This window comes from Artibeus jamaicensis, unplaced genomic scaffold (genome assembly GCF_021234435.1).
Source record: "Artibeus jamaicensis isolate MK-2021 breed Jamaican fruit bat unplaced genomic scaffold, CSHL_Jam_final scaffold_916, whole genome shotgun sequence".
NCBI lineage: Eukaryota > Metazoa > Chordata > Mammalia > Chiroptera > Phyllostomidae > Artibeus > Artibeus jamaicensis.
Window position 1 is genome coordinate 66,490,499 of NW_026522059.1, and position 26,953 is coordinate 66,517,451.

Below are 26,953 nucleotides of genomic sequence, written 5' to 3' on the forward strand. Positions count from 1 at the left end.
TTGTAAGAAACCACCAAGACAGCATTCTTCCCATGCTGTCTCTCGCCGCAGGAGGAAAGATGGTATTTAAACATCCACTCTTTCCTCTTCATGGAAGTTCCATGCCATCAAGAGGCCCTTTGCACTAGTTTGTTCATAAAAAACACTGCAGAGTTCAATCTGAAATTTCAAAGGGACCAAACTCAAAGCCTTAGTCTCTGGGACAGTAATTATAGTCTCAGTGGATCACACTGTGTCTTTTTTTCACTGGGAGCTCAACAGAGCCACCCTTCCAAAACAGAAAATTCACTTCAGTCCAGGGCAGCCAGGCCACTGAGCATCCAGAACAGGCTTGAACACCCTGCTCCTGTGGGATGCAAAAGACAGCAGAATTGGGCACCCAGCCACAGTATGCAGAGGATGAGGGAGAGCCAGCAGGATGTGGGTGTGGGAGGGACCTGCGGGCCGCTCTGCGGGACCAAGAACAGTCACTGAGCCCTTCTGACTCTCTGGCGTTTGGAGTATCTTCCTTAGCAGATGCTGGGAAGACGTCGTGTAAAATGTGGATAAACGCGCTGGCCTAACCAGGGCATGCCCTTGATGAATACTGCTGTTACTTTTGTGCTTTGCCACCGTCCCGGTTGTTCTGGGCTTGAACCCCCACCAGGGCCACCTCTGGTGACTCACCATCTGGGGCAGCCTACAGGCAACTCTTCCTTCTCCCGGGACTCATGCAGCAGGCGGGAAGTCCCTGGAGCCTTTTTCCTCCTTCCCTCTTCCCCTCCCATCCACCCACCTTTTTCTGGGTTCAGAGCAGCAGGGGACTCAGGACCCTGACTCAGCCAGTCCTGCTTGCCTCCTCTGGCGGCATACCGAGCACCCCTCTGCCTACGGGCCAAGTGCGCACACCACCCCCACTTCTGCAGCTCCGCCCAAGCTCCCTGCTATCTTGCCCTTCCACCCTCCTGCCAGGACCATGTCGCGGCTCAGCTGGGGGTATGCGGAGCACAACGGTGAGCGCCCCTCGACAGACGGGCCTGGGGAGGCAGGGGTTTGGGGGCCTGGAGTCCCATTTAGAGCACACGGTCCCCTGGATACCAGGGTCCCCTGCCCTGAGGCCGTCGCGGACCGTGTGCAGGGGTGGCTCGTGGGGTGTTGGTACTAGGTTGGCAGCCTGCCGGGGGCTTACAGACCCCAAACTTCACTTTGGTCTGTGCACTGCCCTTCAGAAGAGGACAGTGTGGGGGGACTTGCCCTAGTGACAGCACCTTTGGGTTAAAGGTGGTCTGAGGACACAGTTTAATGACTCGAGGACAACTTTCCTTTCAGTCTTGTAAGCTCATTATTCACTCCGGGGAAACAAATAATGGAAAACACGGGGAAATATATTTAAGAAATTTGAATAACTTGAATTGCATTTCTGAAAATTCAGGCTGCCTTCTTGACAACCTCAAGACTGCTGGTTTCTGGGTAACTATGACACTTGCCACCTCCCTGAGTTCTTACTTGGCTCAGACTCAGGTTCTTTCTGGAAGGTAAAGGTGGAGTTCAGGCTTCTTCCAGTCTTCCCCTTCTCTCCTGTGGCACACACCCTGGGAACACTGAGGATCAGCAAAGCGTTACTGAAATTAAAACACGCGGGCAAAATGCATTTACTGATGGGTGCAGCAGTAATTAGGCATGTACAATGCTTTTCTTCTTATCTATTTTAACTATCAAAAGTAAAACGTTTTCTTATTTTTTATATTAAATTGGACTAAACTTATTGTTTCAAATACGTTTATTTAAACTAATTGCAAAGTGACACCGATAAAAGCCTTATAGTGAATTGCTTTCAAAATTAGTCCTAGGAATAATAGTGATAGTAATGTTTTTCGACTAATATGTTTATTATTGAACGGTACTCTATAGAGTATAGTTTTATAAAAACTTTCACACACAAAAAGAAAATTTTCCTTTTTTTTTTTTTAACTTCACCAGAGGACATTTTTTCCTCATTGCTTTTTACAGACAGAGCAAGGGAGATAGAGAAACATCCACTGGTTGCCTCCTATATACACCTGGACCAGGGATCAAACCCCACAATCTAGGCATGTGCTGAGTCTCAAAAATCCACAACTCTTTAGTTCCAGAGCTGTGCTGGCCAGGGCAGAAAAGTTTCACTTCTAACTTTAGCCTTTTGAAGTTATGATTAACTTGCTAATTGAAAAAGGCAGCAGGTAAAATTTAAGACTTTAAAAATGAAACAAATAATTTGGGTAGATTACTTTTTGATGAAGCCTACAATTATAATCTTACATTCTGCTAATTTCTAATTTATGTTTGGATGTTTTTTTAATTTTCCTTTCCATTGGAAAAATTTGTATTATTATCTTTTTAATTTTCACCCTACGATATGTTTATTGATTTTTAAAGAGAGAGGAGGGGAGAGAGGGGAGAGATGGTCAGGGACGGAGAAACATCAATGTGAAAGAAAAATATGATCACTTGCCTCCCATACCCACCACAACCTAGGTATGTGCCATAACCAGGAATGGAACCTGTAACCTTTTGGACAACACTCCAACCAACTGAACCACCTGGCTAGGGTTGTATTATTATTATTAATTAATAGTTACTATGGAACAATAGTAATTATGGTTAGGAAAAATGATTTTTTGATCAATGAGTACTGATTACTTTCTAGTATGTTAGAAAACATTGAAGCTGTCTTTAGAAAGTTTAAAAATCCTTTTCAGGAAAGCCATGAGCAAAAACTGATTTCATAGTTCTTTACAAATTGTTGGGCCATTCCCTGCTTTAGAAGCAATAGCAAAGACTCACCTGTGCCAAAAATTTTGCTGGACGTTATGCACCCTGGCTGGTGGATCTCATGTTTTTTTTCCTGCTTAGACTGATAAAGGCCATGAATGAACAGGTGACATGAGGCCTTGGAAGGGGGCAACCACCTCCACAAACAACTTAGAATATCTTCCACTAAACTTAGATACATTTATTGGCTTAGTTTAGAAAGTGTGACAGTTACTGAAAACTGTGTATCACTATGAATATTCAAAAGCTCCAGAATCAAAGGAAGAAACAACATATGAGGTCTGTCCAGAAAATGTCCAACCATTTGTTAATATAATGAGAATAGTTTCTGGGATATCAATGTAACCTGGCAACCAAGGAGAGTGGACTGGAATGCTAGAATGTGCATGTGTGAACAATGGCAGCTTCACTGTACTAGTCAGTGGGAGTGATAGATGCCATTGAGTGAGTATGTATGTGTACTGTGTGGCCATCACATTCAAAATGACTGAGCAAGTAGAGCAATGAATCTGTATCAAATTTTGTGTTAAACTTGAACATTTCTCCACAGAAACTATTTTGATGGTTCAGTAGGCTGCAGCTATGGGCAACTGGTGATTGGCAGCTTCATCATGACAAAATGCCCACTCATGTATCATATCACATGCACAGTTTTTGGTGAAACATCAAATCATCCGAGAGACTCAGCCCAGCTTTTGGGTCTTGTGACTTCTGGCTTTTCCCAAAGCCAAAATCAGCTTTGAACGGGAAGAGATTTCAGACCTTTGATGAGATTCATGAAAATAGATGGGCCAGCTGATGCTAACTGTGAGAACCATGTGAAGCTCCAAGGTGCCTACTTTGAAGGAGACTGAGGTGACATTGCCCTATGTACAATGTTTCTTGTATCCTGTATCTTCTTCAGTAAATGTTTCTATTTTTCATAGAAACATGGCTGGATGCCTTCTGGACAGACCTCATATATCTCTCCTTATGAACCATGTTTAAATGTTTTTAAAGTTGAAGCTTTTGAAAAACTTTTTAAAAAGGGGTCTCTTAAAAGGTAGGGGAATGAACCTACCCTAGTATTTAATATTTAAAATTGAGTATTTCAAAATGGTTCTGGTTATAAAGAACTAGAAAGAGGAGAGTAATTAGGAGAAAAAACTTTCCTGATTGGAAAAAAGTCAACAACATGTTGTGACACATGCATTGCATATTTGAAATCTAATTCTCTCTATGTTAAGTCATACTTGATGGCTGTGAAGTAGAAAACTTGAACATTAAAAAAGAAAAAGGACTAGCCCTGGCTGGTATAGCTCAGTGGACTGAGCACAGGCCTGCAAACCAAAGAGTTGCTGGTTCAATTCCCAGGCTAGGCTACATGCCCAGGCTAGGCTACATGCCCTGCACCTGCAGGGGGGCGCACATGAGAGGCAACCACACATTGATGTTTCTCTCCCTCTCTTTCTCTTTCCCTTCCCTTCTCTCAAAAAATAAATAAAACCTTTTTTTTTAAAAAAGACTAGATTGTATACATTGAGAGTACTAGAAAGGTATATGAGAATACTTAATAAATAAGGAATAGTAATTCTTTTTCTGTAGTAAGTTGTAAGCAAGAACTTCCAATGTTCAAGTTGCCTTGAAGTCCAAAATTTCAGATTTGTGAGAGAAGAACTTTTGTGTGTGTGGGCGTGTATTCATGTTGGGATGTTTTGTACCCGAAGCTTATGTAAAGGAAGGCATTTATGCTTTCTTTTTTGCCAAAATGAGTAATCAGGGACATGAGATTTAGAGATCAAAGTTGTTACTAATTGTGATATTTTTACCTTTCATGAAATATTATTATCAAGCTTATCTTCTTAAAATATTTGTGTTGTTAGTCACCAGTGTTTAGCTATTTGTCATGCTGTATCATTTTTACAAGCATTTGAGTTTTGGGGAAACCAGGTAAGTTGGCTGGTGAGAAGGGAAGAGCTTACTTAGCCAGTGGCCCTGAGCTTTTCTTAGCTGGTGGTGGCTGTGTTGGCTACAGATCAGTTGAGGAGACAATAACCTCCTACCTGGAAGTGATGAGGCTCTGTCCATGGACCTGGAGCTTTCTTAGAGCTGCCACCTTGCTGTTGGTATTGAGAGGCAGAACTCACACTGGGTCTCCCAGAGAAATGCAGAGACTAGACAAGGAAATTGTTGGCCTATTGGTTCACATTAATTTATCAAACATGTCTGCTTTGGGAACTTGATGCAGATTTTTGCATTTGAGTAGAGGATCAGGGTGACCATTGTCCTGTGTTTTGAAATTCAAATGTAGCATTGGCAAAATAACCACAGAAGGACATCCTGAAATGTAGAAAAAGAATAATAAATTGTTACCTGACTGTACTGCAGATCATCTACAATACTACATTTCCTAACATGGCGCAGCCATGGTATTGGATTATCCTGTGTGAGAATTTATATATTGCCTGTTGCACATCACAGGTCATTGAGTAAGAGCTGGGTGATACCTGAAGATACCACCAAGTGATGGAAGAAAGAAGGAGGAATTCTTAAGAACTCACCCTCTGTGCTTATTCATAAACTTGGTGTGCTCTGCAGCTACCACAGCTCATTCTTGGAGCTGAGACTGAACCTCATTGTTCTCAGTGAAGAATTGTACTGTTGTTTTTAGTTTGGTAGAACAGTACCTTTGGAAAGTATCTTATAAAGTGTACATGCTCTTTTGTCTGCAAGGGTTTGTTTAATTCTGAAAATGAATGAAGGTAAACTAGAAAGTTTCCATACCTATAATAAGAGCAACTAGTCTTTTAAAAACATCAACCGTAAATGTGAAGGTCTTGAAGAGGAAAACCTTATTTTATTAATCCTTGTTCTCTCTTCAATCTCAGGCACAATGCATTGTGTACAAGTATCTGTTGAATGAAATCACTTGTTTAGTCCTTTTCTTTTGGTCTCCTGTATTCAAGGTCCTGTTCACTGGAATGAACTTTTCCCTATAGCTGATGGGGACCAGCAATCCCCAATTGAGATTAAAACCAAGGAAGTGAAGTATGACTCTTCCCTCCAACCACTTTGTATCAAGTATGATGCAAGCTCAGCAAAAATCATCAGTAACAGTGGTCATTCCTTCAACGTTGACTTTGATGACACAGAGGACAAATCAGGTTGGCTTTTGGGGGGGAGAAATGAGGAGTTTGGATGATTGGACAGTACCTTCTTTCCTCTCATATTTGAAACACCTATGCATTGTATAACCTTGTTAATACTTTGCTGGAACTTGTAATAAAAGTTCTGTTTGAAGTTCATTGGACAGTGTCTTTCACACTGTCAATAAATAATGGACTGGCCGAATAAAACTTTAGTATTATTTATATATAACAAATTAGCTAAATGAAGTAGAAAAGAGTGTTTCCTTAAAATGAATAATTAGTCCTTCAAACACAACTACAGTCCAGATAAATAGATGGTATAGAGTTTAAAAGTAAGATGAGAGAGATTAGAATAAAATTTTAAGGCTTTTCACAAATTACTTTTACCTTTAGTTTAATATTAGGGTGACACTGTATTTGCTCTATTAATGTTACATATAGTTAAAATTTTTAATTCTTAAAGGAAAGAAAGTTTTCACTTACTAAGCTCAGCTTTGGTTTAATAATTACATAAATATTTTCCATATTAATGTGATGCTATATTGTTAATAAAAATCATAAGCCCATAAAATTTCTTCCTCATACTTGTTAAATTTGTAAAAGTGATTCATATTATTCGGAGCATTGCAAAAATGCACAAAGAAAGATTAACACTTGGTATTTTCAAATTTTGGGGGGAGGGAGGGACCTTGCTTTTCATATATGGGCAATTGTCTTTTTTTCATGCACTCATTTGAATTTGAGTTAATAAAGATGGTTGATATCATGGGCTCATAGATATGATCATACAGTAAGTTATCTAAGGCTTTCAATGTAAAGTTATACCACCCACAATCATAGTTGGTTACTCTTTATAATATCTCAGATGTTTAAAAAAAAACTGAGGCTACACTGCTAGTTCTAGAATAAGAAGTGATTAGATTGTACTTCACCATTATACTCATTGGTCCTAGGGTATGCTCTTTGGTGATTCCCAATTGGTGATTCCCAGGTCACTTCATAGCAACCTTGCACTTATGCCAGTGTATTTATTGATTGGGTACAGTATTGAGGACACAAAGAAACAAGATAGATCCACCTTAAATGAGTTTGTATCCTAATGGGACAGACAGAAGCTGTATGAAGAGACGAATGTGATGGTTTTTAAATTAGTTTTTTTTCTGATTGTGTTGCCAGCCTTGCTTATTATTCAATGTAGATTATTACAATGTAGTTTCAAAAAAGGGGTAGGATTTGCAAGTTACTAACAATGTTAAAAGTCAAATGAGAGTTTTCTAGTCAAGCTGGCAGCGTAGGCAGATATAGCTCACCTCTTCACACAACCACATCAAAATTACAACTAAAATATACAAAAACAATCACTCAGAACTGCCAGAAATTGAGTTGAATGGAAGCCTGACAACTATGGAATTGAATAAACCACATCCATCCAGACTGGTAAGAGGGATGCTGATGTGGAACAGTCTAATCCTACACCAAGTTGGTGGATAAAACTTTGGGAGGGATATCTTGGGAGTGAGGAGTCCCAGCCTTACACCAGGCCACTCAGCCAGGGTTGCAGTGCCAGGAAGATAAGTCCCCACAACTTCCTCTTAAAGAACCCACACATAGAATCACCTATTCAGACTCATTCCCGCTGAACTCCAGCACCAAGATAGCAGCTTAAATGGCACCAGCATATTGGAAGAAATGAAGTATCTGGCATGAAGACAAGCAGAGGTCATTGTCTCTTTTCTAAAACCTACGCAGCAAGCTGGTGCCATATCTGAGATTCCATCAGCCTGGCTAATGCTGTTTGATTCATCTTGGTGATCCCCAGAAACTCTGCCCCCTCCACCAAGCCGCTTTTCCATATGAATGGCTGATCTTGGCTCATGCAGCACAACTTTCTAAATCCTCTCAAACCAGCAACAACTGGCCTCTGTGAGCCCCAGGTGCCACAACCAGTAAGGCTGGATCAGCCAGGCCCGGAGGGAAGGTGATGGGTGATTAAGAAATAGTCAAAGCAGGGTCAGGTGGAGTCCCTTCTCTGGGATACAGAGGAGGGAACTGTTTATTGGTGAAGTCAGACTGTATATATTGAGTAAGCATTGAAGCAGGGTTTGAGAAAAACAAACCAAGGACTCCTGCCAAGATTGAGGCATAGGTGGATACGTCGTGCTTTCCCACACAACCAGTTTAGAGACAACTAAATATTAGCAAGAAAACACAGCCAGAACACAGAAAATTGAACTTTTCGGAAGTCTGTTAACAAATTCTTCAGCCTGACCGGTAGGGGGCGAAACCAGCAGTTGGCAGAGCAGGGTAGCACAGGAAAACTTGATCAGACGGACTCAGGCGCGTGGAATCCAGGCGCAGGGTTGGACCTAGTAAGAGACCCAGCGACCGTGGGGAAACAGCGAGGGAGAAGGGCTGTGGGTTGACTGTGGTGGCACATTTGTGTGCGGATAGACAAGTGAGGGAGTGGGCGATTGGACTAGGACCAAGCGGGTACCCTCAGCAAGTGGTAGTGGAGGACGCCGCCATTTCCTCGCTCTGACCCCACCTCCACATACAGCTTCATAACCCAGCAACTCTGAGTGGCCCGGCCCTGGTGAACCATCTAAGGCTCTGCTCCTCACCCAGCTGTGAGAATCAGCAGAGGGGGCCGCCATTTCCCTGCTCTGACCATGCCCCCACATACAGCGTCACAACCCAGTCACCTGGGAGTCCAAGGCTCCGCTCCTCATACTTAATGGGAGCAAACAGACCAAAAATGGCTCAAGAAGATCTCAAAGCCCCAGAGCCTATAAATCTAAGCGATGAAGAAATAGCAAAACTCTCAGACGCACAGTATAAACACTGGTGATCAAGATCCTCACAGAACTGGTTGATTATAGCCACAAATTAGAGAAACATATGAAGGCAAAACTAATTGAAATGAATGGAATTGCACAGGGAACCAATAGCGATGAAAAGGAAACCGGGACTCAAATCAATGGAGTGCACCAGAAGAAAGCAAATAATGGCCAAACAGAAAAGTGAAGAAGCAAGAATTCAGAAAAATGAGGAGAGTCTTAGGAACCTCCAGGACATCTTTAAATGCTCCAACATCTGAATTATAGGGGTGCCAGAAGGGGGAAAGGCACAGCCACCAGTGGAAAACTTATTTGAACAAATAATAAAGGAGAATTTCCCCAATCTGGCAAAGGAAATAGACTTCCAGGAAATCCAGGAAGCTCAGAGAGTCCCAAAGAAGTTGGACCCAAGAAGGAACACACCAAGGCACATCATAATTACATTAGCCAAGATTAAAATGAAGGAGAGAATCCTAGAAGCAGCAAGAGATAAGGGGACAGTCACCTACAAAGGAGTTCCTATCAGACTGTCAGCAGATTTCTTAAAAGAGATCTTACAGGCAAGAAGGGGCTGGAAAGAAGTATTCCAAGTCATGACATCCAAAGACCTACAACCAAGATTGCTCTATCCAACAAAACTTTCATTTAGAATGGAAGGACAGATAAAGTGCTTCCCAGATAAGATCAAATTCAAGGAGTTCATCATCACCAAGCCCTTATTATATGAAATGTTAAAGGGACTTACCTAAGAAAAAGAAGTTAAAAAAACATGAACAGTGAAAGGACAGCAAACTCACAGTTATTAACAACCACACCTAAAAGAAAAGCAAACTAAAAGGACAGCTAGATCAGGAGTGGAAACATAGAAATGAAGATCTCAAGGAGGGTTAGCAACAGGGGAGTGGGAGGAGGAGAAGGGGGGAGAAGGTACAGAAAATAAGTAGCATAGACGGTAGATAGAAAATAGATGGGGGGCAAGAATAGTATGGGAAATATAGAATCTAAAGAACTTGAGACACAGGGTCATAAACTAAAGGGGGGGTAATTGTGGGAATGGGGGTAGGGTGGAGGGGAATGAAGGGGGGAATAGAACAACTGTAATGGCATAATCAGTAAAAAATTAAATTAAAAATTTTTTTAAATTAAAAAAAAGAAATATGCAAAGTCATGAGAAGCAGGGAAATACAGCCAAAGTTGCTCTATCCAGCAAAGATATCATTTCAAATCAAAGGGCAGATAAAGAGCTTCCCAGACAAGAAAAAAAACTAAAGGTGTTCATCATCACCAAATTGTTATAGGAAATGTTAGAAGAACTTATTTAAAGAAAAGAAGATCAAAACTATGAACAGTAAAATGGCAAGAATATCTATTTATAAACAATTGAATTTAAAAATTAAACCAAGCAAGCAAGAAGAACAGAGACAGAATCATGGATATGGAGAATATTTTGATGGTTGTCAGATGGGAGGAGGTGTGGGGGAATGGTTGAAGAGGTGAGGGGATTAAGAAGTACAAATAAATAGTTACAGAATAGCCATGGGGATGTACCATACAGTATAGGAAATGGAGCAACCAAAGAACTTATATGCATGACCCATGGACATAAACAATGGCAGGAGAATTTCCTCAGGGAGTGGGGATGCTTGGTGGAGGATGGCAAAGAAGGAAAATCAGGATAACTGTAATAGCATAATCATTAAAATATAATTTTAAATAAATAATAAAAAGAAAAAAGTCAAATGCAATAGAGTACCACATATGTTTCTAGTTTTACAAAATCTTTGAACTTTGAGGTGTATAGCAAATAACAGTGACCCTTTTACTAAGATATTACATGTTCCCCAATATTTTGTGGCATTTAACTCTGGTTTCTTAACCTGTGTAGACCTCTTATCTGAGTGCATTATTTGAAATAGATTTTTAAAAATTTTTTGAATGAAATGGTAAATGAACTCTCTATGTCAAGTGTGATTTTGGAGAAATGATCTTTTATTTTTAGACTTAAGATGGAGACAGTGATATATATTTACTCATCTCAGCTGGATAATAAGATGAATAAATTGACATTTGACAGCACTAAATAATTCTCATTAAAATAACTTTGCCACCATTACTTTTTTATACCATAGTTTAACTGTTTTATTACAAACTATCTCAAAGTCAGTGCTGAGTTAACTGTGATATTTTGATTTTCCCCACCCTGTGCAAAGCCCTGCTCTGAGAGGTAGTCTTCACATTAGGCATTTTCTGTTCATGGTCATAGGTTGGATATTTTAGAGGAAACACTCACATGTGGAGTCCAGTTATGTAAAGTGTCAGGCAAGCTTTGCTGTGTAACTAAGTGGAGCTGTGCTAATCTGAGTTTAAACTCTGGATTCAAAGCAGGCTTGCCAGAGATCAGCCATGATGCTTGGACTTTCCTCTGATGATGTGTATTTTTTGGTATCATGGTCTTTCTCCAGAGTCAGCTTGTTCATGTCTTTTCCCAAAGTCAATTCCACACTGATTACTTGAGCTATCTGATCTGGGTTTTAGTGGTGAAAGGATGACTTTCTGGTTCAGCTCAGATCTTACTGTGTCACAGAAGAGAAAAAACAGAACAACCGATGTGTTGATTTCACTTAACGACCACTGCATCCATGCTGTGTGCCGTCACTTAGAGACATGTGCCTTCAAGTTATTTATCTGTGAACCATCTTGGAGAGCTGGACTGCTCCATGGAGTTCACGATGCACCCTGCACATCATGTCCTTATGCACAGAGCCTGACCACCCTCCAGGAAACAGAATAAATCCTTAACATGTTCCATACAACCTGTATTTTGAACTCTCTCACTTTTCAAAATGTTTTCACTCCTCATACACTTAAAAGTCGGATGCCTGTCAGCAAACTCAGTGGCACATTTGTGAAACTTCCTTGGAGGACATGGACATGTTGAGAAATTCAGGGAGATGTTGTAGGTTGTGGAGCACACGGAAACATTTTATCTTGCTAATAATTTAAAGTATGTTCATGTTTAGTTCTGTATGGAGGTCCACTCGCTGGAAGATACAGATTGCGACAATTTCACCTGCACTGGGGTTCTGCTGATGACCATGGCTCTGAGCATGTGGTGGATGGAGTGAGGTATGCTGCTGAGGTAAGCCATCTGATGCAGGTTCATGACTCAGAGCTGTCCTCTCTAGTGGGAGGAAAGGGACATGGAGAATGACTTCCTCTACCCCCAATAAGTCCCATGCCTGTTAGGTATCTCAGTCTATGAAATTGCTTTATTCCATCAGTATAAAAGTTTGTCAGTGTAAGAGCTGTGAATGGCCCTTCCAAGCCTTAGAGCAACTCTGAGAGTTGGGGTCTTGTGCCCATTGTAAAAATGAGTAAACTGGACACTAGGGCAGATTAAATAACCGATCCAGGAAGCATCAGGTCTATCTGATACCAGTTACAGACTCTTTCTACAATGTCTGTCCTATTTCCTGAAAGGCCAGTGAGAAGGGAGAGGAAGGTTTGTTTTAGGCCCAACTGAGTGCATATTTGGTCCAGACACAGATATATGTTTATATCAGATAAATCCCATATTACAGTGGTGATAATAAATGACAAAGTTCCTCTTGTAGAAAAAAGCAAAGACACAAACTCTTCAACTCTCTATTACTTCTACATTTACAAGTATGAAATGGGACCTTTGTCAGTCATTTAGTTGCCAGTAAAATAGAACACAATAAAGTGTCTCTGACTTCTCTTTTTACTGGGAAGTTATTCCTTCTTTTTATGATTATATTCATTAAGTATATTCTACTTTTTCTAATCCTATGGCTAAAAGACAAATCATACCATGCTCAAGTTTTAATATAGTTAAATATGGCTAACTCCTAACTTTACCATGAGACTGAGACATAAGTGAATTATCATATGACTCAGCCAAGGCTATTTCAGAGTGAATTGCATGGCCCGAGAGCCTAGGCAGACAGAGAATATTCTAGCAGGTTCCTTCATTTTCTCAAGGTTACTGAACTTGGGAGTTAGACCCTCCTTTGTAGCACATGTACATGTGCTGTTTAGGGCTATTAACCAAAGGTCCATTTGCCTCCTGAAGCTTTTTTTTTTTTTTTTGAGACCAGGGGCTCCCAGTACAGGAACTGCTCTGTGACAATGAAAAGAGATGCCCAAAATGTGGAGAGTGGGACCCTGAGTTCGTATGGTGCGTTAGTTTATATTGTCAAGTAGTTTCCATGTCTCAACATATTCTATACCTCAAAACCTCTGTGAGGCAGAAGAGCTGGCTTTGAGTCACTGACATGTCATTTTCTGAAGCAGCCCTGGAAAAGTGGTTCCATCTTCCACACACTTAAAAGTGGTCACTCAGGGAGGTTATTGTGAGTTGACATGGTCTCCCAAGAATGACCCCATTATCCTTAGTTGTGCCCAGAGGCTCAGAATTCTGACTTGCAAGGACTATTTGTAGAGTTCCTTTTTTTTTTTTTTTTTAAGATTTTATTTATTTATCTTTAGAGGGGAAGGGAAGGAGAGAGGAAGAGAAACATCACTGTATGGTTGCCTTTTGTGCACCCCCTGCTGGGAAGTGGCCTGCGGGGGACCAGCCTGCAACCCAGGACTGTGCCCTGGCTGGGAATTGAACCGAGATTGTCTGGTTCATAGGCCCTCGCTCAATCCACTGAGCTACACCAGCCAGGGCTTGTAGAGTTCCTTTTGAAGTGGGTAAGGCTTTGACTGGAATTGCTTACTGGGATTCAATGTGTATTAGAGGATTTTTCTCATTGCATTAGTTTATTTGTCTCTGAACTCCTGCATTCCTTCATTTACTCTAAGAACTCATTGAGATGCCAGTCATCCTCCACCTTTGCCCAGCTTACCATGCTTGTCCCAAAGGGAGTACCCGGCAGAAGTAGGGACAGTCAGGGATGCATTTATTTGGAGAAGCAGGAGTGAGGCAGGGAGTGGGACAGACAACAGTGGTTTTGCCCAGAGTCATGTGTGGCTCAGGCTGGGAGAGAGTCCACACTCTGGAAAGAGAGAATGCAGTGTGATTAGAGCATAGACCACAGTGGGTGTGGCACAAGCTCGGTGGCTGAGGCTGGTAGGGCTGTGAACTGTCCTAAGTCACTGATTGTCTTTAAGTTGCACCTATTTTTGCAATTAAAATTTTTGAATGGTATTTTGAAGTACAAAAATGATCACAGCTCTGGGTGAGTCCAGGTGACAGTACTGGTGGCCAGATGGCTGGTGAGAGGTGCAACATCCATGGGATTCATTGGTTGATGGGAATTGCATGCGACAGAGGAAGGAGGCAGGTATATGCTGTGACATAGGGATGCTGCTAGAGAAGGAGGGATCTGGTGACAGCTCAGGGTTGGCATGGTGCTACAAGCAGACAGTAACTACATGAATGGTAAAGGGTAAATTCTCTGACAGGAACATTGTCATGTAATTCTGTACAGTGGCTGAGTGCTTAGGAAGGGCCCCTTTGAAATGCTATGTGAATTGAGACTGAATGACCAGAAGCCACTCTGAGAAAATCCATCAAGAGAGAGAATAGTAGGTACAAGTGTTCTTGGGCAGGAATGAGGTCAGTATTTTTGAGAAGACAAAGTTGTTGGCTTCTAGGATTGGAATTAATGGGAGAATCATAGCCATGTCCTGGAGATGTAGGGGGGGCAATGCCACACCATGTCAGCTGTGTAGGGTCCGGCAAGCAGTTAGGGTTCACCATCTGAAACAGTCATAAAGGTGTAGCAGGACAAAGATGGTGGGAGATTTTGAGCAGGGAGGTGACAGTGCTATGCTCTACATTTTATAAACACAACTAGCTCTCTGTGGAGAAGAGGCTTGGCTAACTGGGAACTCTGAAGACAGAATTAGAAGGTTGTGGAAGCAGTTTTTTCAGCTACTTTTGTACCTGACTTCAGGACCATCATCATGTTGTGTCCTCTTAATAAACAAAAAGAAAGAGAGAAAAACAAAAGGAAAAAACATTTAAAGCTGTAATATATCAAATTAATTTGATTTGGAGCTGAATCCAATGGGTTGTGATGCTACAGACAATTGACGAAATGTAGATCCTAAAAAGCTTTATTCCAAGAGTTATGTGTCTAGGAAAAATAAGCTAACAGTCACAGCATGTTTGGAACTTTATCTGATTACAGTTTATGCCTAGTATACATAAGTATGTTAAATATGTAGTTGAGTGTAAAGCTATGTTTTCAACATTATGGTGTTTTTTGGCATACTAAGCATATTCTATGTCAATAATACACAGTTTAAAAATACTCGAGTTGAATGATACTATTATTCAGAAATTGTTTTCAAATATGGGAGAATCTTAATCATTTCTATTTTTGCACTGGCTACAATAACTTTTTGTCCTAGAGCTCAAATCACTTCAGCTGTCAGTGTTAGTCAGGAAATGTGAGTTTTCTCTTTCTCAGTTCAAACACAAATGCTAATGGGGGTGACACTAGCTCCTCTGAAGGTATTGCAGACAGTTAAGTGAGGTATGTGGGAGAGAGAAGAACTCATTTAAAACAAATGAAAGATTTTTCTTGCTCTAATTTCCCATAAGGTTTCAAACAGCTGCTGCCCTTGAACTGGTGGAAGGATATATAGGTTCTTCTCTCTTTGGTTACACATTCATTTTCTAATCAGTGGTGGTCATAAAATAAGGAGTTGCTTCCCATGTTTCTGTCTGTGGTGTCATCTCTTACCAAGTGTGCTGGTGCGTGGGCATCAACACTGACATCCTTTCCTGGCCCTCCTGGTGGAGTATTACCCATCTCCTGTGAGCTGAATGGAGTGTGTTTCATCATCCAGTGTCTCAGGGTTTCTTCCTCCCACTATTTCACTACTTGGAATGTGGAAAACACGGTCTCTCTGTCTGGGTAGCCAGTCTTCCTCCACTGTTTGTGATGGGGAATGTGTACTGTTTCATAGTTTTATAGTTCACTGCTTATGGTCATTCTTCATTATTCAGATACCCCCCATATTAGTTGCCCATAAGATGTAAGTTACATTTAAAGAGTGAGATAAAAACATGTCTGAGTATGCTAAATTCTCTAACAGTTAGCTAGAAAGGTGATTTGTGCCTGAAGCCCTTCATGTTTCCTCCCTGAAGGGTCAGAGAAGTCACTTGAAGGATGTCTCATCTAAACTGGTCCTTCTCACAGGTCCTTGGACAACATGACCTGGTCATGACCTTGGCCACATCATCAGGGTGTGTCACATTGTCTTGTGGCTTCCATTTCAGTTTGTGCTTCTTTTAACCAGGAATGCAGACTTTCCAGGAGTGGCTATCTGCCTTACTGTATGTTATTCTGCAGCCTGTTCACTTGTCCATATCTTTGGGATACTGTGTTGCATACGGTGAGAGGACATGTGGGACGACTTTGAGTTTGGCAGAAGGCCAGATGCACTGGGGATGAGTTTGGAAGTTGGTGAAGCCACTTTTTTGGAGTTCCGGGTTCTCTACTACCCCCCTCCCCATCTTTCTCCCCCATCCTCAGTAGGACCAGCTGCCTCTCCTTTTCTTCCTCTGACACTTCTGTTTCCAGGGCCCAAAGCCTCTTAATCCCTATTAAAATGTGACCTTAGTAAAGAATCTGAACATAATCCAAAGAGGTAGTAAGTGTGTACTCTTATGAGGAATTCACATTTTCAAGCCATAAAAAGTCTTCAGCTACAGTGATGAGCATGTGACTGGGGAGTCCCAAGAACCACTGGCACCATCTTCATTGCAGCATTGTCCCTGGGTGCCCACTGACTTCCCCACCTGCCTCTCGGTCTTGACTCTGCCACCAGCTGGGGTCTGATCTCAGACTGCCCAATTGCAGTCTTGGGTGCAGGACATGTGGGAGCCCTAAGTTACTTCAGAGCAGTGGCTGAAGACTGGGCTCCAGGGGTGTGTCAGGAAGCTTTGGAGCCCTTCTAAACAGCAATGTAGACATGAATGTGTATAATACATTATACATATAAATGCACAGCCCCAGAACATCTGTATATATGCTTCATTTACATTTATGTTTTTTAAAATGTTTTAAAAAATAATGTTGGAGTGAAGCTGTGTTCTTCCTTCCCAGCTCCATGTTGTTCACTGGAATTCTGACAAATACCCCAGCTTCGTGGAGGCAGCTCATGAGCCTGATGGACTAGCTGTCTTGGGAGTATTTTTACAGGTGAGAACTCACTGGTTTCACTTGAAATAATTAATCAGTTGTGTTGGGTAGAGTTACAGTCATGGAGCAGACATTCTACCATTTTTTAATAGCAAACTATTTCTAGGTTTGATGTTTTCCTTGTGAAATGGATATTAAAATTCTATATGTTTATGGTTTATCTCAGGGCCCAGAACTACCCTGGGAGCTTTGTCTTATGATCCCTCCTGTTGTCCACTGATCATTTTTATTGACTAGCAGCAACAATAGTAGTGCCCAAAGGAACAACTAAGCAGAAATTTTTATTCTAGGTTCTTCTGATTGCATAGCATTTAGGGACACAGGGGAGAGTGGAGCTTAACTACCTGATTCTTGAAGCACTGGTTTGACCACAGTGGCTTGTTGTCCCAAATGCAATGACCATTTTTTTGTTGTATTTTTGTGTCTTATTTACATGTAGTCAGACAGGTATTGCTGTGGTCACATCTGTGGTTGGGTGTGGCAGCTCTACTCCTACTGGGACCGCATTCTTGTAGGGTGTTCCTTTTTGTTCCAACACCCACTCTAATAGGAAAGAAGTACGTATATTTTTCTGATGAATTCTGCTCAGGATGACACAGCCTTGATTCAGGACCTCCAGTCATTTCAGGATGAATGTGGGAGATGTTTTTTTCTCTAATGTTTTGATGTCACAATAGTCCATTTGGGTTGAGGGTCTGAAAGTCACACCTGGTTTCATAGTCCAGATATGATGGGAGTTTCCTAAGCCAGATTTCTCTCAAGGTCAACTGCATCTGAAACATTCATACAGCTGAAGAAATAGGAAGCTGTTACTACCAGTTTGGGAGTGAAACTTATAGTTTGGCCAAGAAGCCCTTGTAATATTATCTGGTTTAGATTCTTTAAGCAGAATAAGGCCAAAGGTAAAAAGAGAGTTTCATTATAAAATAACCACTGTTCTGGGCTGCTTTAGTTTAGTTTCATTTTGTTTTATTTTGTTCTGTTTTTTAAGGAATTTTAAAATAGTGGCTGAAATAGAATAATTCAGACCTGATCTGAGACAGTAACCACTTGTTATAAAATTTCATGTTTTCAGATTGGTGAATTTAATCCCCAACTGCAAAAGATTATTGACCTTTTGGATTCCATTAAAGAAAAGGTAAAATTAATTCCTGTTGGCTAATGACTAATATATTCACTGTTTTCAGCTGAATTCTCTTACCTCTTTTTAAAAATGTAGGCCTGAGATAGCATATATGCTGCCTTCTTTGAAGCAGATTGGAGCAACCTTGACCAATAGAGCAGAAATAATCTGTCACCATTTACCTCCTGAAATTGATTTATGCATAATTATTTTCTGTTATTGGAGTTTTCCAAAATAAGCCTTTAGCTGAAACACATTTTAAAACCACTTATGTGAAAACAAATCTTGTCCTTCTCAAATAAATCTAAGCAATGCCTGACTTCCTCTAAATGTTTTAGATTAAGGCAGATTCTCTTTTTAAAATATAAAAGACAGCACTGAGTAATTCTATGAATTAATAAATTCCAGTGAAGTTAATATTTCATTGGAAGTATGTTTTTGAGGTCTCTGGAAAGTTTTCCTAATGTAATCTGTGGCATTCTCTTTTCTGCCCCAGGGTAAACAAACTCGATTCACGAATTTTGACCCATTATGCCTGTTTCCGCCATCCTGGGATTACTGGACTTACCCTGGGTCTCTTACGGTCCCACCTCTTCTTGAGAGTGTCACATGGATTGTTTTAAAACAACCTATAAGTATCAGCTCTCAACAGGTACATCACTTCTCCAGGATCATCTGATCCCCTAGAGGAGCGATTTTCAACCTTCTCATCTCATGACACACATAAACTAATTACTAAAGTTCTGTGATACACCAAAAATATATTTTTTGCCAATCTGACAAAAATAGGTGTAATTTTTATTTATTCCCACTGGATGGCTATTGTTGTATTGGATGCTGTCATTTTATTATTTGACAATCTACAAGAAAAGAGGTCAGTGCCCCTGACTAAGTTGTCAGGTATTGCATGTTTTAAAGATTCTTGTGGCACACCAGTTGAAAATCGCTGCCCTAGAGGAAACTGGGCTGATTTTTTAAAAAATCCTGCTCTAATTTCTGCTACAAAATGAAGCCTGTGCTTTCCCCTCATTAATTAACTGGTGGTTGCACCAGATGAGATTTATGTCCCATTCTTTTTTGACCTTCTGAGATTTGGTGATTTCTTTCCCACCTCTCAGAGATGCCATGTCCATGGGCACACTGGTGGATGTGAGGTGCCTTGCTGAAGGCATCATTGTTTGCTTCTGCTTCCTTTTGTTTGGCCTAGGAAATAAATGAGCTGATATAAAAGAAAAATCAGGAGAGATGCTGCTCTTAAAAGGTGGCATTCTCTTTTTGACCTCAGTCCCTAGACCTGCCCCTCCTACAGGGTTCACATTCAGAACAGACAGTGAGAGCAGCCACAGATGTGGGTGCCCACTGAGTGTAAGAAGAAATCTATGTGATTTTTTGCCTTTTGTTGACATAGCTTTTGTGGGGCTGCCTTAGGAGCATTAAGCATTTACTAATAGGTTATGGGTGGCCCCTTGTGCTTTTCTTGTGAAAACACTTCCCCACTCACTTTTCTGATAAGTCTGCAGGCTCAGGGTGCCATTGCCCAAAGGCTCTGCTCAGGGGCTAGGAACCCTGTGACTGACCCACTTGACAGGTAGTAGACAGGTAGGTACACTGGGATGCTGTGCTTAGTAGGTTTTATTTTTTTTCCTTTTTGAATTACATGTGCAAAACCTTAGCAAGAACACAGTATAGTAATTTTTGCAGCTAATAAAGCCTTTCTGTTTGGGGCTGGCCCACCCGCCTACCTGTCTATTTTTCCCCCAAAGACTAGAGCTAGTTGATTTTTACCAAGAGAATGTGAGGGAATATTTCCCTTTGTGTGAGGAACACATGTAAATTCTGTTGACTTTGTCTTTAGGATAAAAGCCAAATAATACCTGGGACATACTTAATTAAAAATTTTACAAAGGTGTGGACAGAAATCCAGTTTGACTGACACAAAAATTCTTGTGAATTTATTCCATTATAAAGAAAGTGAGCTGTGTAATGAGAATAATGACCTATCACTGAGTCAGTGGCCTTACTAGTGGATTTTATTTTATCCCCTTCATGTGCCAAAGTGATTACTTTCACAATTCATTGTTAAATTTGAAGAGTTAGAGAAATAGTAATAGTTAAAACATTATAATATCAAGGCAGTAATAGTAAAGGGATCATGTTTTTTTCTGATATTTCAAAGGTATTTTTATTTCTTAAAGCCACTTGGAAAATAGCTTTTTAGAAGTCCACATGTGATTTGAAAGAGATACATCAAAATATATATTTGTTTCTTAAAATGCATAAAGTTAATCTAATCAAGAATAACTTTTTGCAAGTCTTGAAATTATGGTTGCCTGGCTGTGGATTCACTACTGTATCTTTTTTGAAGCTCAATTAATTAATGTTAATTATTAATTTGTTTTTGTGTAATACAGTATTTAAAATAGCCGAATTTTAGAGCTTTAGTGTGATTGATAATACACTTTCAAGCATTCACTTAAACATACTGTAGCAGAAACACTTTCGGACATTTTTTGTAACTAGATTGAAATTATTATCTGAGTAATAATCCAAATTATTACAATGTGATGTTATAGTGATTTTAAGACAAGAATAAAGGAAAAGATGAAATAATATAACAATAAAGGATTGAAATTTTACAAGTTCAATCTCAATCTTAATCATGAGAAAAACATCAGACAAAGCCCAATTAAGGAACATTCTGCAAAATACCTGATCAGTACGCCTCAAAACTGTCAGTGTCATAGGAAAACAAGGGAAGTCTGAGAAATTGTCATAATAAAGAAATGCTCAGAGACTTCTGGCCAAGATGGAGGTGTAGGTGGGAACACTGTGGCTCCTCCCACAACCAAGTTTAAAGGCAACAAAGTTTAGTAACAAAAATGCAGCCAAAACACAGAAAATTGAACTGTACAGAAGTCCAACAACGACGAATCATTCAGCCAGACTGGTAAGAGGGGCGAAGTCAGCGGTGGAGTGGGGTCATGCTGGAAAAGGTGGCTGCCAACCCAGGAGCCTTAGCGGCGGTGGGTGGATACCCAGCTCCAGTGGCAATGGGAGGACCTACTGAGTGCGGAGGGTGGCTGGCTGACCACAGTCACGCATTCCAGAGCAGATAAACCAAGCAAAGTAATGAACAGTGAGACAGACCGCTCAGGCTAGGGCCCCAGCTATGGGAATTAGAACCCGAAAGTACCAATTGGAAAGACTTTTGGGGTTGAGGTGCCAGGAGAGTTCGTTGGAGAGACCCACAGGGTCCTGGAGGGTGCACAGGCCCACACACCGAGGAGCCAGTACCACGGGGGTCAGTTTGCTTGTGGGAAGCAGCAGAGGGGGCCAAAATCTGAGAGAGAGGGTGCAGAACAAATGCCATTGCCCCTCTCTGACCCCGCCCCCACATAGAGCATCACAAACCAGTGACCTGGGTGGCCATGCCCTAGTGAACACCTACGGCTCCGCCCTTCATATGTAAAGGGTACAAACATACCAAAACATTATGGCTCAAGAACAGCTCAGAGCCCCAGAACCAATAATTCTAAGCAACCAAGAGATAGCCAAACTATCAGATGCGTACTTCAAAACACTGGTGATCAGGATGCTCACAGAACTGGTTGAGTTCAGTCACAAATTAGAGGAACATATGAAGGCTAAACTAACTTAAATGAAAGGAAATGCACAGGAAACCAATAGGGATGGAAAGGAAACTGGAACTCAAATCAAGGGAGTGAACCAGAAGGAAAAAAAAAATGACCAAACAGAAAAGAATAAAGAAACAAGAATTCAAAAAAATGAGGAGAGGCTTGGGAATCTCCAGGACATCTTTAAACGTTCCAACATCCAAATTATAGGGGTACCAGAAGGGGAAGAGGAACAGCCACAAGTGGAAAACTTACCTGAACAAATAATAAAAGAGAACTTTCCAATCTGGCAAAGGAAATAGACTCCCAGGAAATCCAGGAAGCTCAGAGAGTCCCAAAGAAGTTGGACCCAAGGAGGAACACACCAAGGCACATCATAATTACATTAGCCAAGATTAAAATGAAGGAGAGAATCCTAGAAGCAGCAAGAGATAAGGGGACAGTCACCTACAAAGGAGTTCCCATCAGACTGTCAGCAGATTTCTCAAAAGAGACCTTACAGGCAAGAAGGGGCTGGAAAGAAGTATTCCAAGTCATGAAATCCAAAGACCTACATCCAAGACTGATCTATCCAGCAAAGCTTTCATTTAGAATGGAAGGACAGATAAAGTGCTTCTCAGATCAAATTCAAGGAGTACATCATCACCAAGCCCTTATTATATGAAATGTTAAAGGGACTTACCTAAGAAAAAGAAGATAAAAAAGATGAACAGTGAAAGGACAGCAAACTCACAGTTATTAACAACCACACCTAAAACAAAAGCAAACTAAGAGGACAGCTAGATCAGGAGCAGAACCATAGAAATGGAAATCACATGGAGGGTTAGCAACAGGGGAGTTGGAGAAGGAGAAGGGGGGAGGAGTTACAGAAAATAAGTAGCATAGATGGTAGGTAGAAAATAGACAGGGGAGGGCAAGAATAATATGGGAAATATAGAATCTAAAGAACTTGTGACACATGGACATAAACAAAAGGAGGGAATGGTGGGGGAGGGGTGTTCAGGGTAGAGGGGAATGAAGGGGGGAATAGGACAACTGTAATGGCATAATCAATAAAATATATTAAAAAAATAAAGAAATGCTCAAGGAGACATAACTACTAAGTGTAATGCCATTTCCCGGTGGGATCCTGGAGCAGAGAAAAACATTAGGTACAAACAAAGGAAATCTAAATAAAGGATGTACTTAGTAGTTAAGGATAAGATTAATATTGGTTCATTAATTTTGAAAATGTAACATACTAGTACAAAATTGTAATAATAGAATAAATTGAGTGTGAGGTGTATGAGAAACCTTTGTACTAACTTTGCATATTATGGAAATCTAAAACTGTTATAAACATACATTTAAAAATCCAACACATGAGAGGGTTGATAAGATTATTCAGTTGCCAGGCTCTTTTATATAAAATAAAATGAATATATCTCTTGTGCATGCCACTGACCTAAGAAGTACTTTCCAGAACATGATTTTTAGTCTTGATGATGGCAGCTCTTTGTTTTTGAAGTTGATGGAAAATGTCATTTTTTAATTTTTAAAAGATTTCATTTATTTATTTTTAGAGAGAGGGGAAAGAAAGGAGATAGAAGGGGAAAGAAACATCAGTGTGTGGTTGCCTCTCACATGTCCCCTACTAGGGACCTGGCCCACAACCCAGGCATGTGCCCTGATTGGGAATTGAACCAGAAACCCTTTGCTTTGCAGGATGGCACTCAATCCACTGAACCACACCAACCAGGCCATTTTTTAAATTTTTTAATCCAACCATAAATCCTCTTTCTAGTAAGTTGGTGCCAGTTTTTCCCATTGCTCTTTTTTGTCAAGTCACTGGTTGACCTAAAGGTCAGATTCTATGGTTTTCTTCTTTTTTTCTTTTTCTTTTTCTTTTTCTTTTTCTTTTTCTTTTTCTTTTTCTTTTTCTTTTTCTTTTTCTTTTTCTTTTTCTTGATTCAAGTCCATTTTTCTTCCCAGAGTCACTTACTAAAATGCTTGATTTAACTGCCAGGCCAGGGAACAGGTACTCTGTTTTTTGACACTTTGAGTAACAGATCTGTCATTTTCTTTGGCAGGCTGACTTTTCTTTCCAAGTCTCTTTGGGGATATCCTAAATTATCTACATTGGCTTATTCATCTGCTGAAATTCAATGTGTAAGATACTTGACTTTAATTCTAGGTTTCTTTTAAAAAATTTTTTTTGTGTGATATTATTTGCATATAACAACATTCATGAATTTCAGTGCACAGTTCATGGTTGTGGTTATTGTATATTACTGTGCAATAAAGCAACCACTACCACTACAATCAAGGTAAAGAATACATCTCTGGCCAAGAGGGTTTCCTCATACTCCTTTGCATTCCATTCACCCATGGCCTTGGGACACCACTGAGATACTGTCACTAGAATTTTATTCAAATAGAGTCATACAGATATACACTTCTGTGCTGATTTCTTTTGCTTAGTATAGTGTTTTAAAGACTCATCCAATTTACTTATTTTTGTTACTAATATTCTATGGTACAAATATTACCATAACTCTTTTTTAAAAAATCTGTTTACTGATTGATAGATATTGTGGTAGCTTTTAGTTTGGAGATGTTATGAATGTAGCTATCCATATTTATATGTTAGGAATAATTGCCATACACACTTTTCTGTGAACACATTTTTATGTCTTGGCAATATTTAGGACTGTCATTACTAGGTAAACTCATGTTTGATGTTGTAAGGCACTGACATATTGTCTTCTTTTTTTCCCAAAGAAATTTTTCTCTTGTTTAATTACAGTTCCCATTTTATCCAATTACTTTCCCCCACCCAATCCACCCACACCTTCCACAGTCAATCCTCCCCATCCCTATTTTCATTTTCCATGAGTCCTTTATACATGTTCCTTGATGACCCTTCCCCTTCTTGCCCCTGTTATCCCCCTCCTGCAATCCCTGGTTACTGTCAAGTTGTTCTTTATTTCCAAGTCTCCGGTTCTATTTTGCTTGTTTGTTTGTTTTGTTGATTAGGTTCCACTTATAGGTGAGATTATACAATATTTGTCTTTCACCGCCTGGCTTTTTTTCACTTAGCATACTGCTATACAGTTCTATCCATGATGTTGAGAAGGGTAGGACTCCTTTCTTTCTACTTCATAGAATTCCATTGTGTAAATGTACCACAGTTTTTTGACCCATTCAATTACTGATGGGCACTTAGAATTCTTCCAACATGTGGCTATTGTAAATTGTGCTGCTATGAACATTGGGGTGCATAGGTTCTTTTGAACTGGTGTCTCAGGGTTCTTAAGTTATAATCCCAGCAGTGGAATTGCCAGATCAAAAGGCAGTTACATCTTTGATTTTTTAAGGAAATTTCATACTGTTTTTCACAGTGGCTGCACCAGTCTGCATTCCCACCAGCAGTGCTCTGGGATTCCCTTTTATCCACATCCTCTCCAGCACTTGTTTCTTGATTTGTTTTTGATGACCATCATGACTGCTGTGAAGTGGTATCTCATTGTGGTTTTAATTTGCATCTCTCTGATGGCTTCTGATACTGAGCATTCTTTCACATGCCCCTAGGCTCTCTCTATGTCCTCCTTGGATAAGTGTCTGTTTAAGTCTTTTGCCCATTTTTTAATCAGATTGTTTGTCTTCCTGGTGTAGAGTCATGTGAGTACTTTATATATTTAGGAGATCAAACCCTTGTCTCAGGTATCACTGGCAAATATATTTTCCCATATGGTTGGTTCCCTTTTAATTTTGCTGATTTTTTCTTTAGCTGTGCAGAAGCTTTTTGATTTGATGAGGTCCCATTTGTTTATTCTTTCCTTTATGTCCCTTGCTCTAGGGAACACATTGGGGAAAATATTGCTGGGTAGAATATCTGAAAGTCTCCTGCCTATGTTCTCTAGGACTTTTATGGTGTTATGGCTTATGTTTAAGTCTTTTATCAACCTCGAATTTGTTTTTGTGTATGGTATAAATTTGTGATCAAGTTTCATTTTTTTTGCATGTAGCTGTCCATATCTCCCAACATCATTTCTTGAAGAGGCTATTTTTACTTTGCTTTATTCTTGTGATCCCTTTGTTGAATATTAATTAACCACAGAAACATGAATTTATTTCTGGGCTTTCCATTCTGTTCTATTGATCTATGTGTCTGTTCTTATGCCAGTACCAGACTGTTTTGATTACCATGGCCTTGTAATATACTTTGATATCATGTATTGTGATCCCTCCTACTTCGTTCTTCTCTCTCAAAATTTCTGTAGCTATTTGGGGTTGTTTATGGTTGCATACAATTTTTTGAAATGTTTGCTCTTTATCCGTGAAATATGTCATTGGTATTTTCATAGGGATTGACTTGAATCTATAGATTGCTTTGGGTTGTTTGGACATTTTGATGATGCTAATTCTTAGAATCCATGAACATGGTATATGCTTCTATTTATTTGAGTCTTCCTTAATTTCTTTCTTCAAGTTGTGTAGTTTTCTGAGTACAGGTCTTTTTTTATACTTCTTTGGTTAGGTTTATTTCTAGATACTTTATTTTTCTTATTGCTATATCAAATGAGATTTTTTTCCTGATTTCTGTTTCTGATGTTTCATTGTTGGTATACAAAAATGCCCTTGATTTCTGGATATTGACTTTGTATTCCACTGTTTTGCCAAATTCACTTATTAGGTCAAGCAGGGTTTTCTATGTACACTATCATGTCATCTGCAAACAATGACAGTTTTGCTCCCTCTTTTCCAATTTGGATGCCTTTTATTTCTTTTTTCTTGTCTGCTTGCTATGGCTAGGCATTCCAATACTATGCTGAGTAGAAGTGGTGAAAGCAGACACAGTTGTCTTGATATTAGTGGGAAAACCTTTAGGTTTTGCTCATTGAGTAAAATGTTGTTTATAGGTTTCTCCTATATGGCTTTTATTATGTTGAGGTATGCTCCCTCTACTTTTACTTCGATGAGGTTTTTTTTTCATATATGGGTACTATACCTTATCAAATGCTTTTTCCCCATCTATTGATATGATCATGTGATTTTTGTCTTTCCTTTTGTTTATGTGATCAATTGCGTTTATTGAATTGTGAATATTGTACCATCCTTGCATCTCTGGGATGAATTCCACTTGATTATGGTGTATGATCTTTTTGCTGTATTGCTGGATCCAGTTTGCCAATATCTTGTGGAGGATTTTAGCATCTATGTTCATCAGTGATATTGGCCTGCAGTTTTCTTTCTTTGTTGTGTATTTGTCTGGTTT

At 40.0% G+C, this 26,953-nt stretch overlaps 1 protein-coding gene across 2 annotated transcripts in view; it reads left to right on the plus strand.

Moving 5' to 3' along the window:
* Nucleotides 1–692: 692 nt before the first annotated feature.
* Nucleotides 693–26,953, plus strand: part of LOC119043150 (carbonic anhydrase 13) — a 44,119-nt gene continuing 17,858 nt past the window's right edge. The window contains exons 1-6 of one of the 2 annotated variants that reach the window (XM_053660802.1): nucleotides 694–992; nucleotides 5,736–5,933; nucleotides 11,776–11,894; nucleotides 16,843–16,938; nucleotides 18,014–18,076; nucleotides 18,558–18,713. In XM_053660802.1, the coding sequence (XP_053516777.1) occupies nucleotides 956–992; nucleotides 5,736–5,933; nucleotides 11,776–11,894; nucleotides 16,843–16,938; nucleotides 18,014–18,076; nucleotides 18,558–18,713 (669 nt within the window). In that variant the 5' untranslated portion in view covers nucleotides 694–955. Of the gene's footprint in view, nucleotides 993–5,735; nucleotides 5,934–11,775; nucleotides 11,895–16,842; nucleotides 16,939–18,013; nucleotides 18,077–18,557; nucleotides 18,714–26,953 lie in introns of both variants that reach the window. The other variant, XM_053660803.1, reaches the window with a different exon arrangement.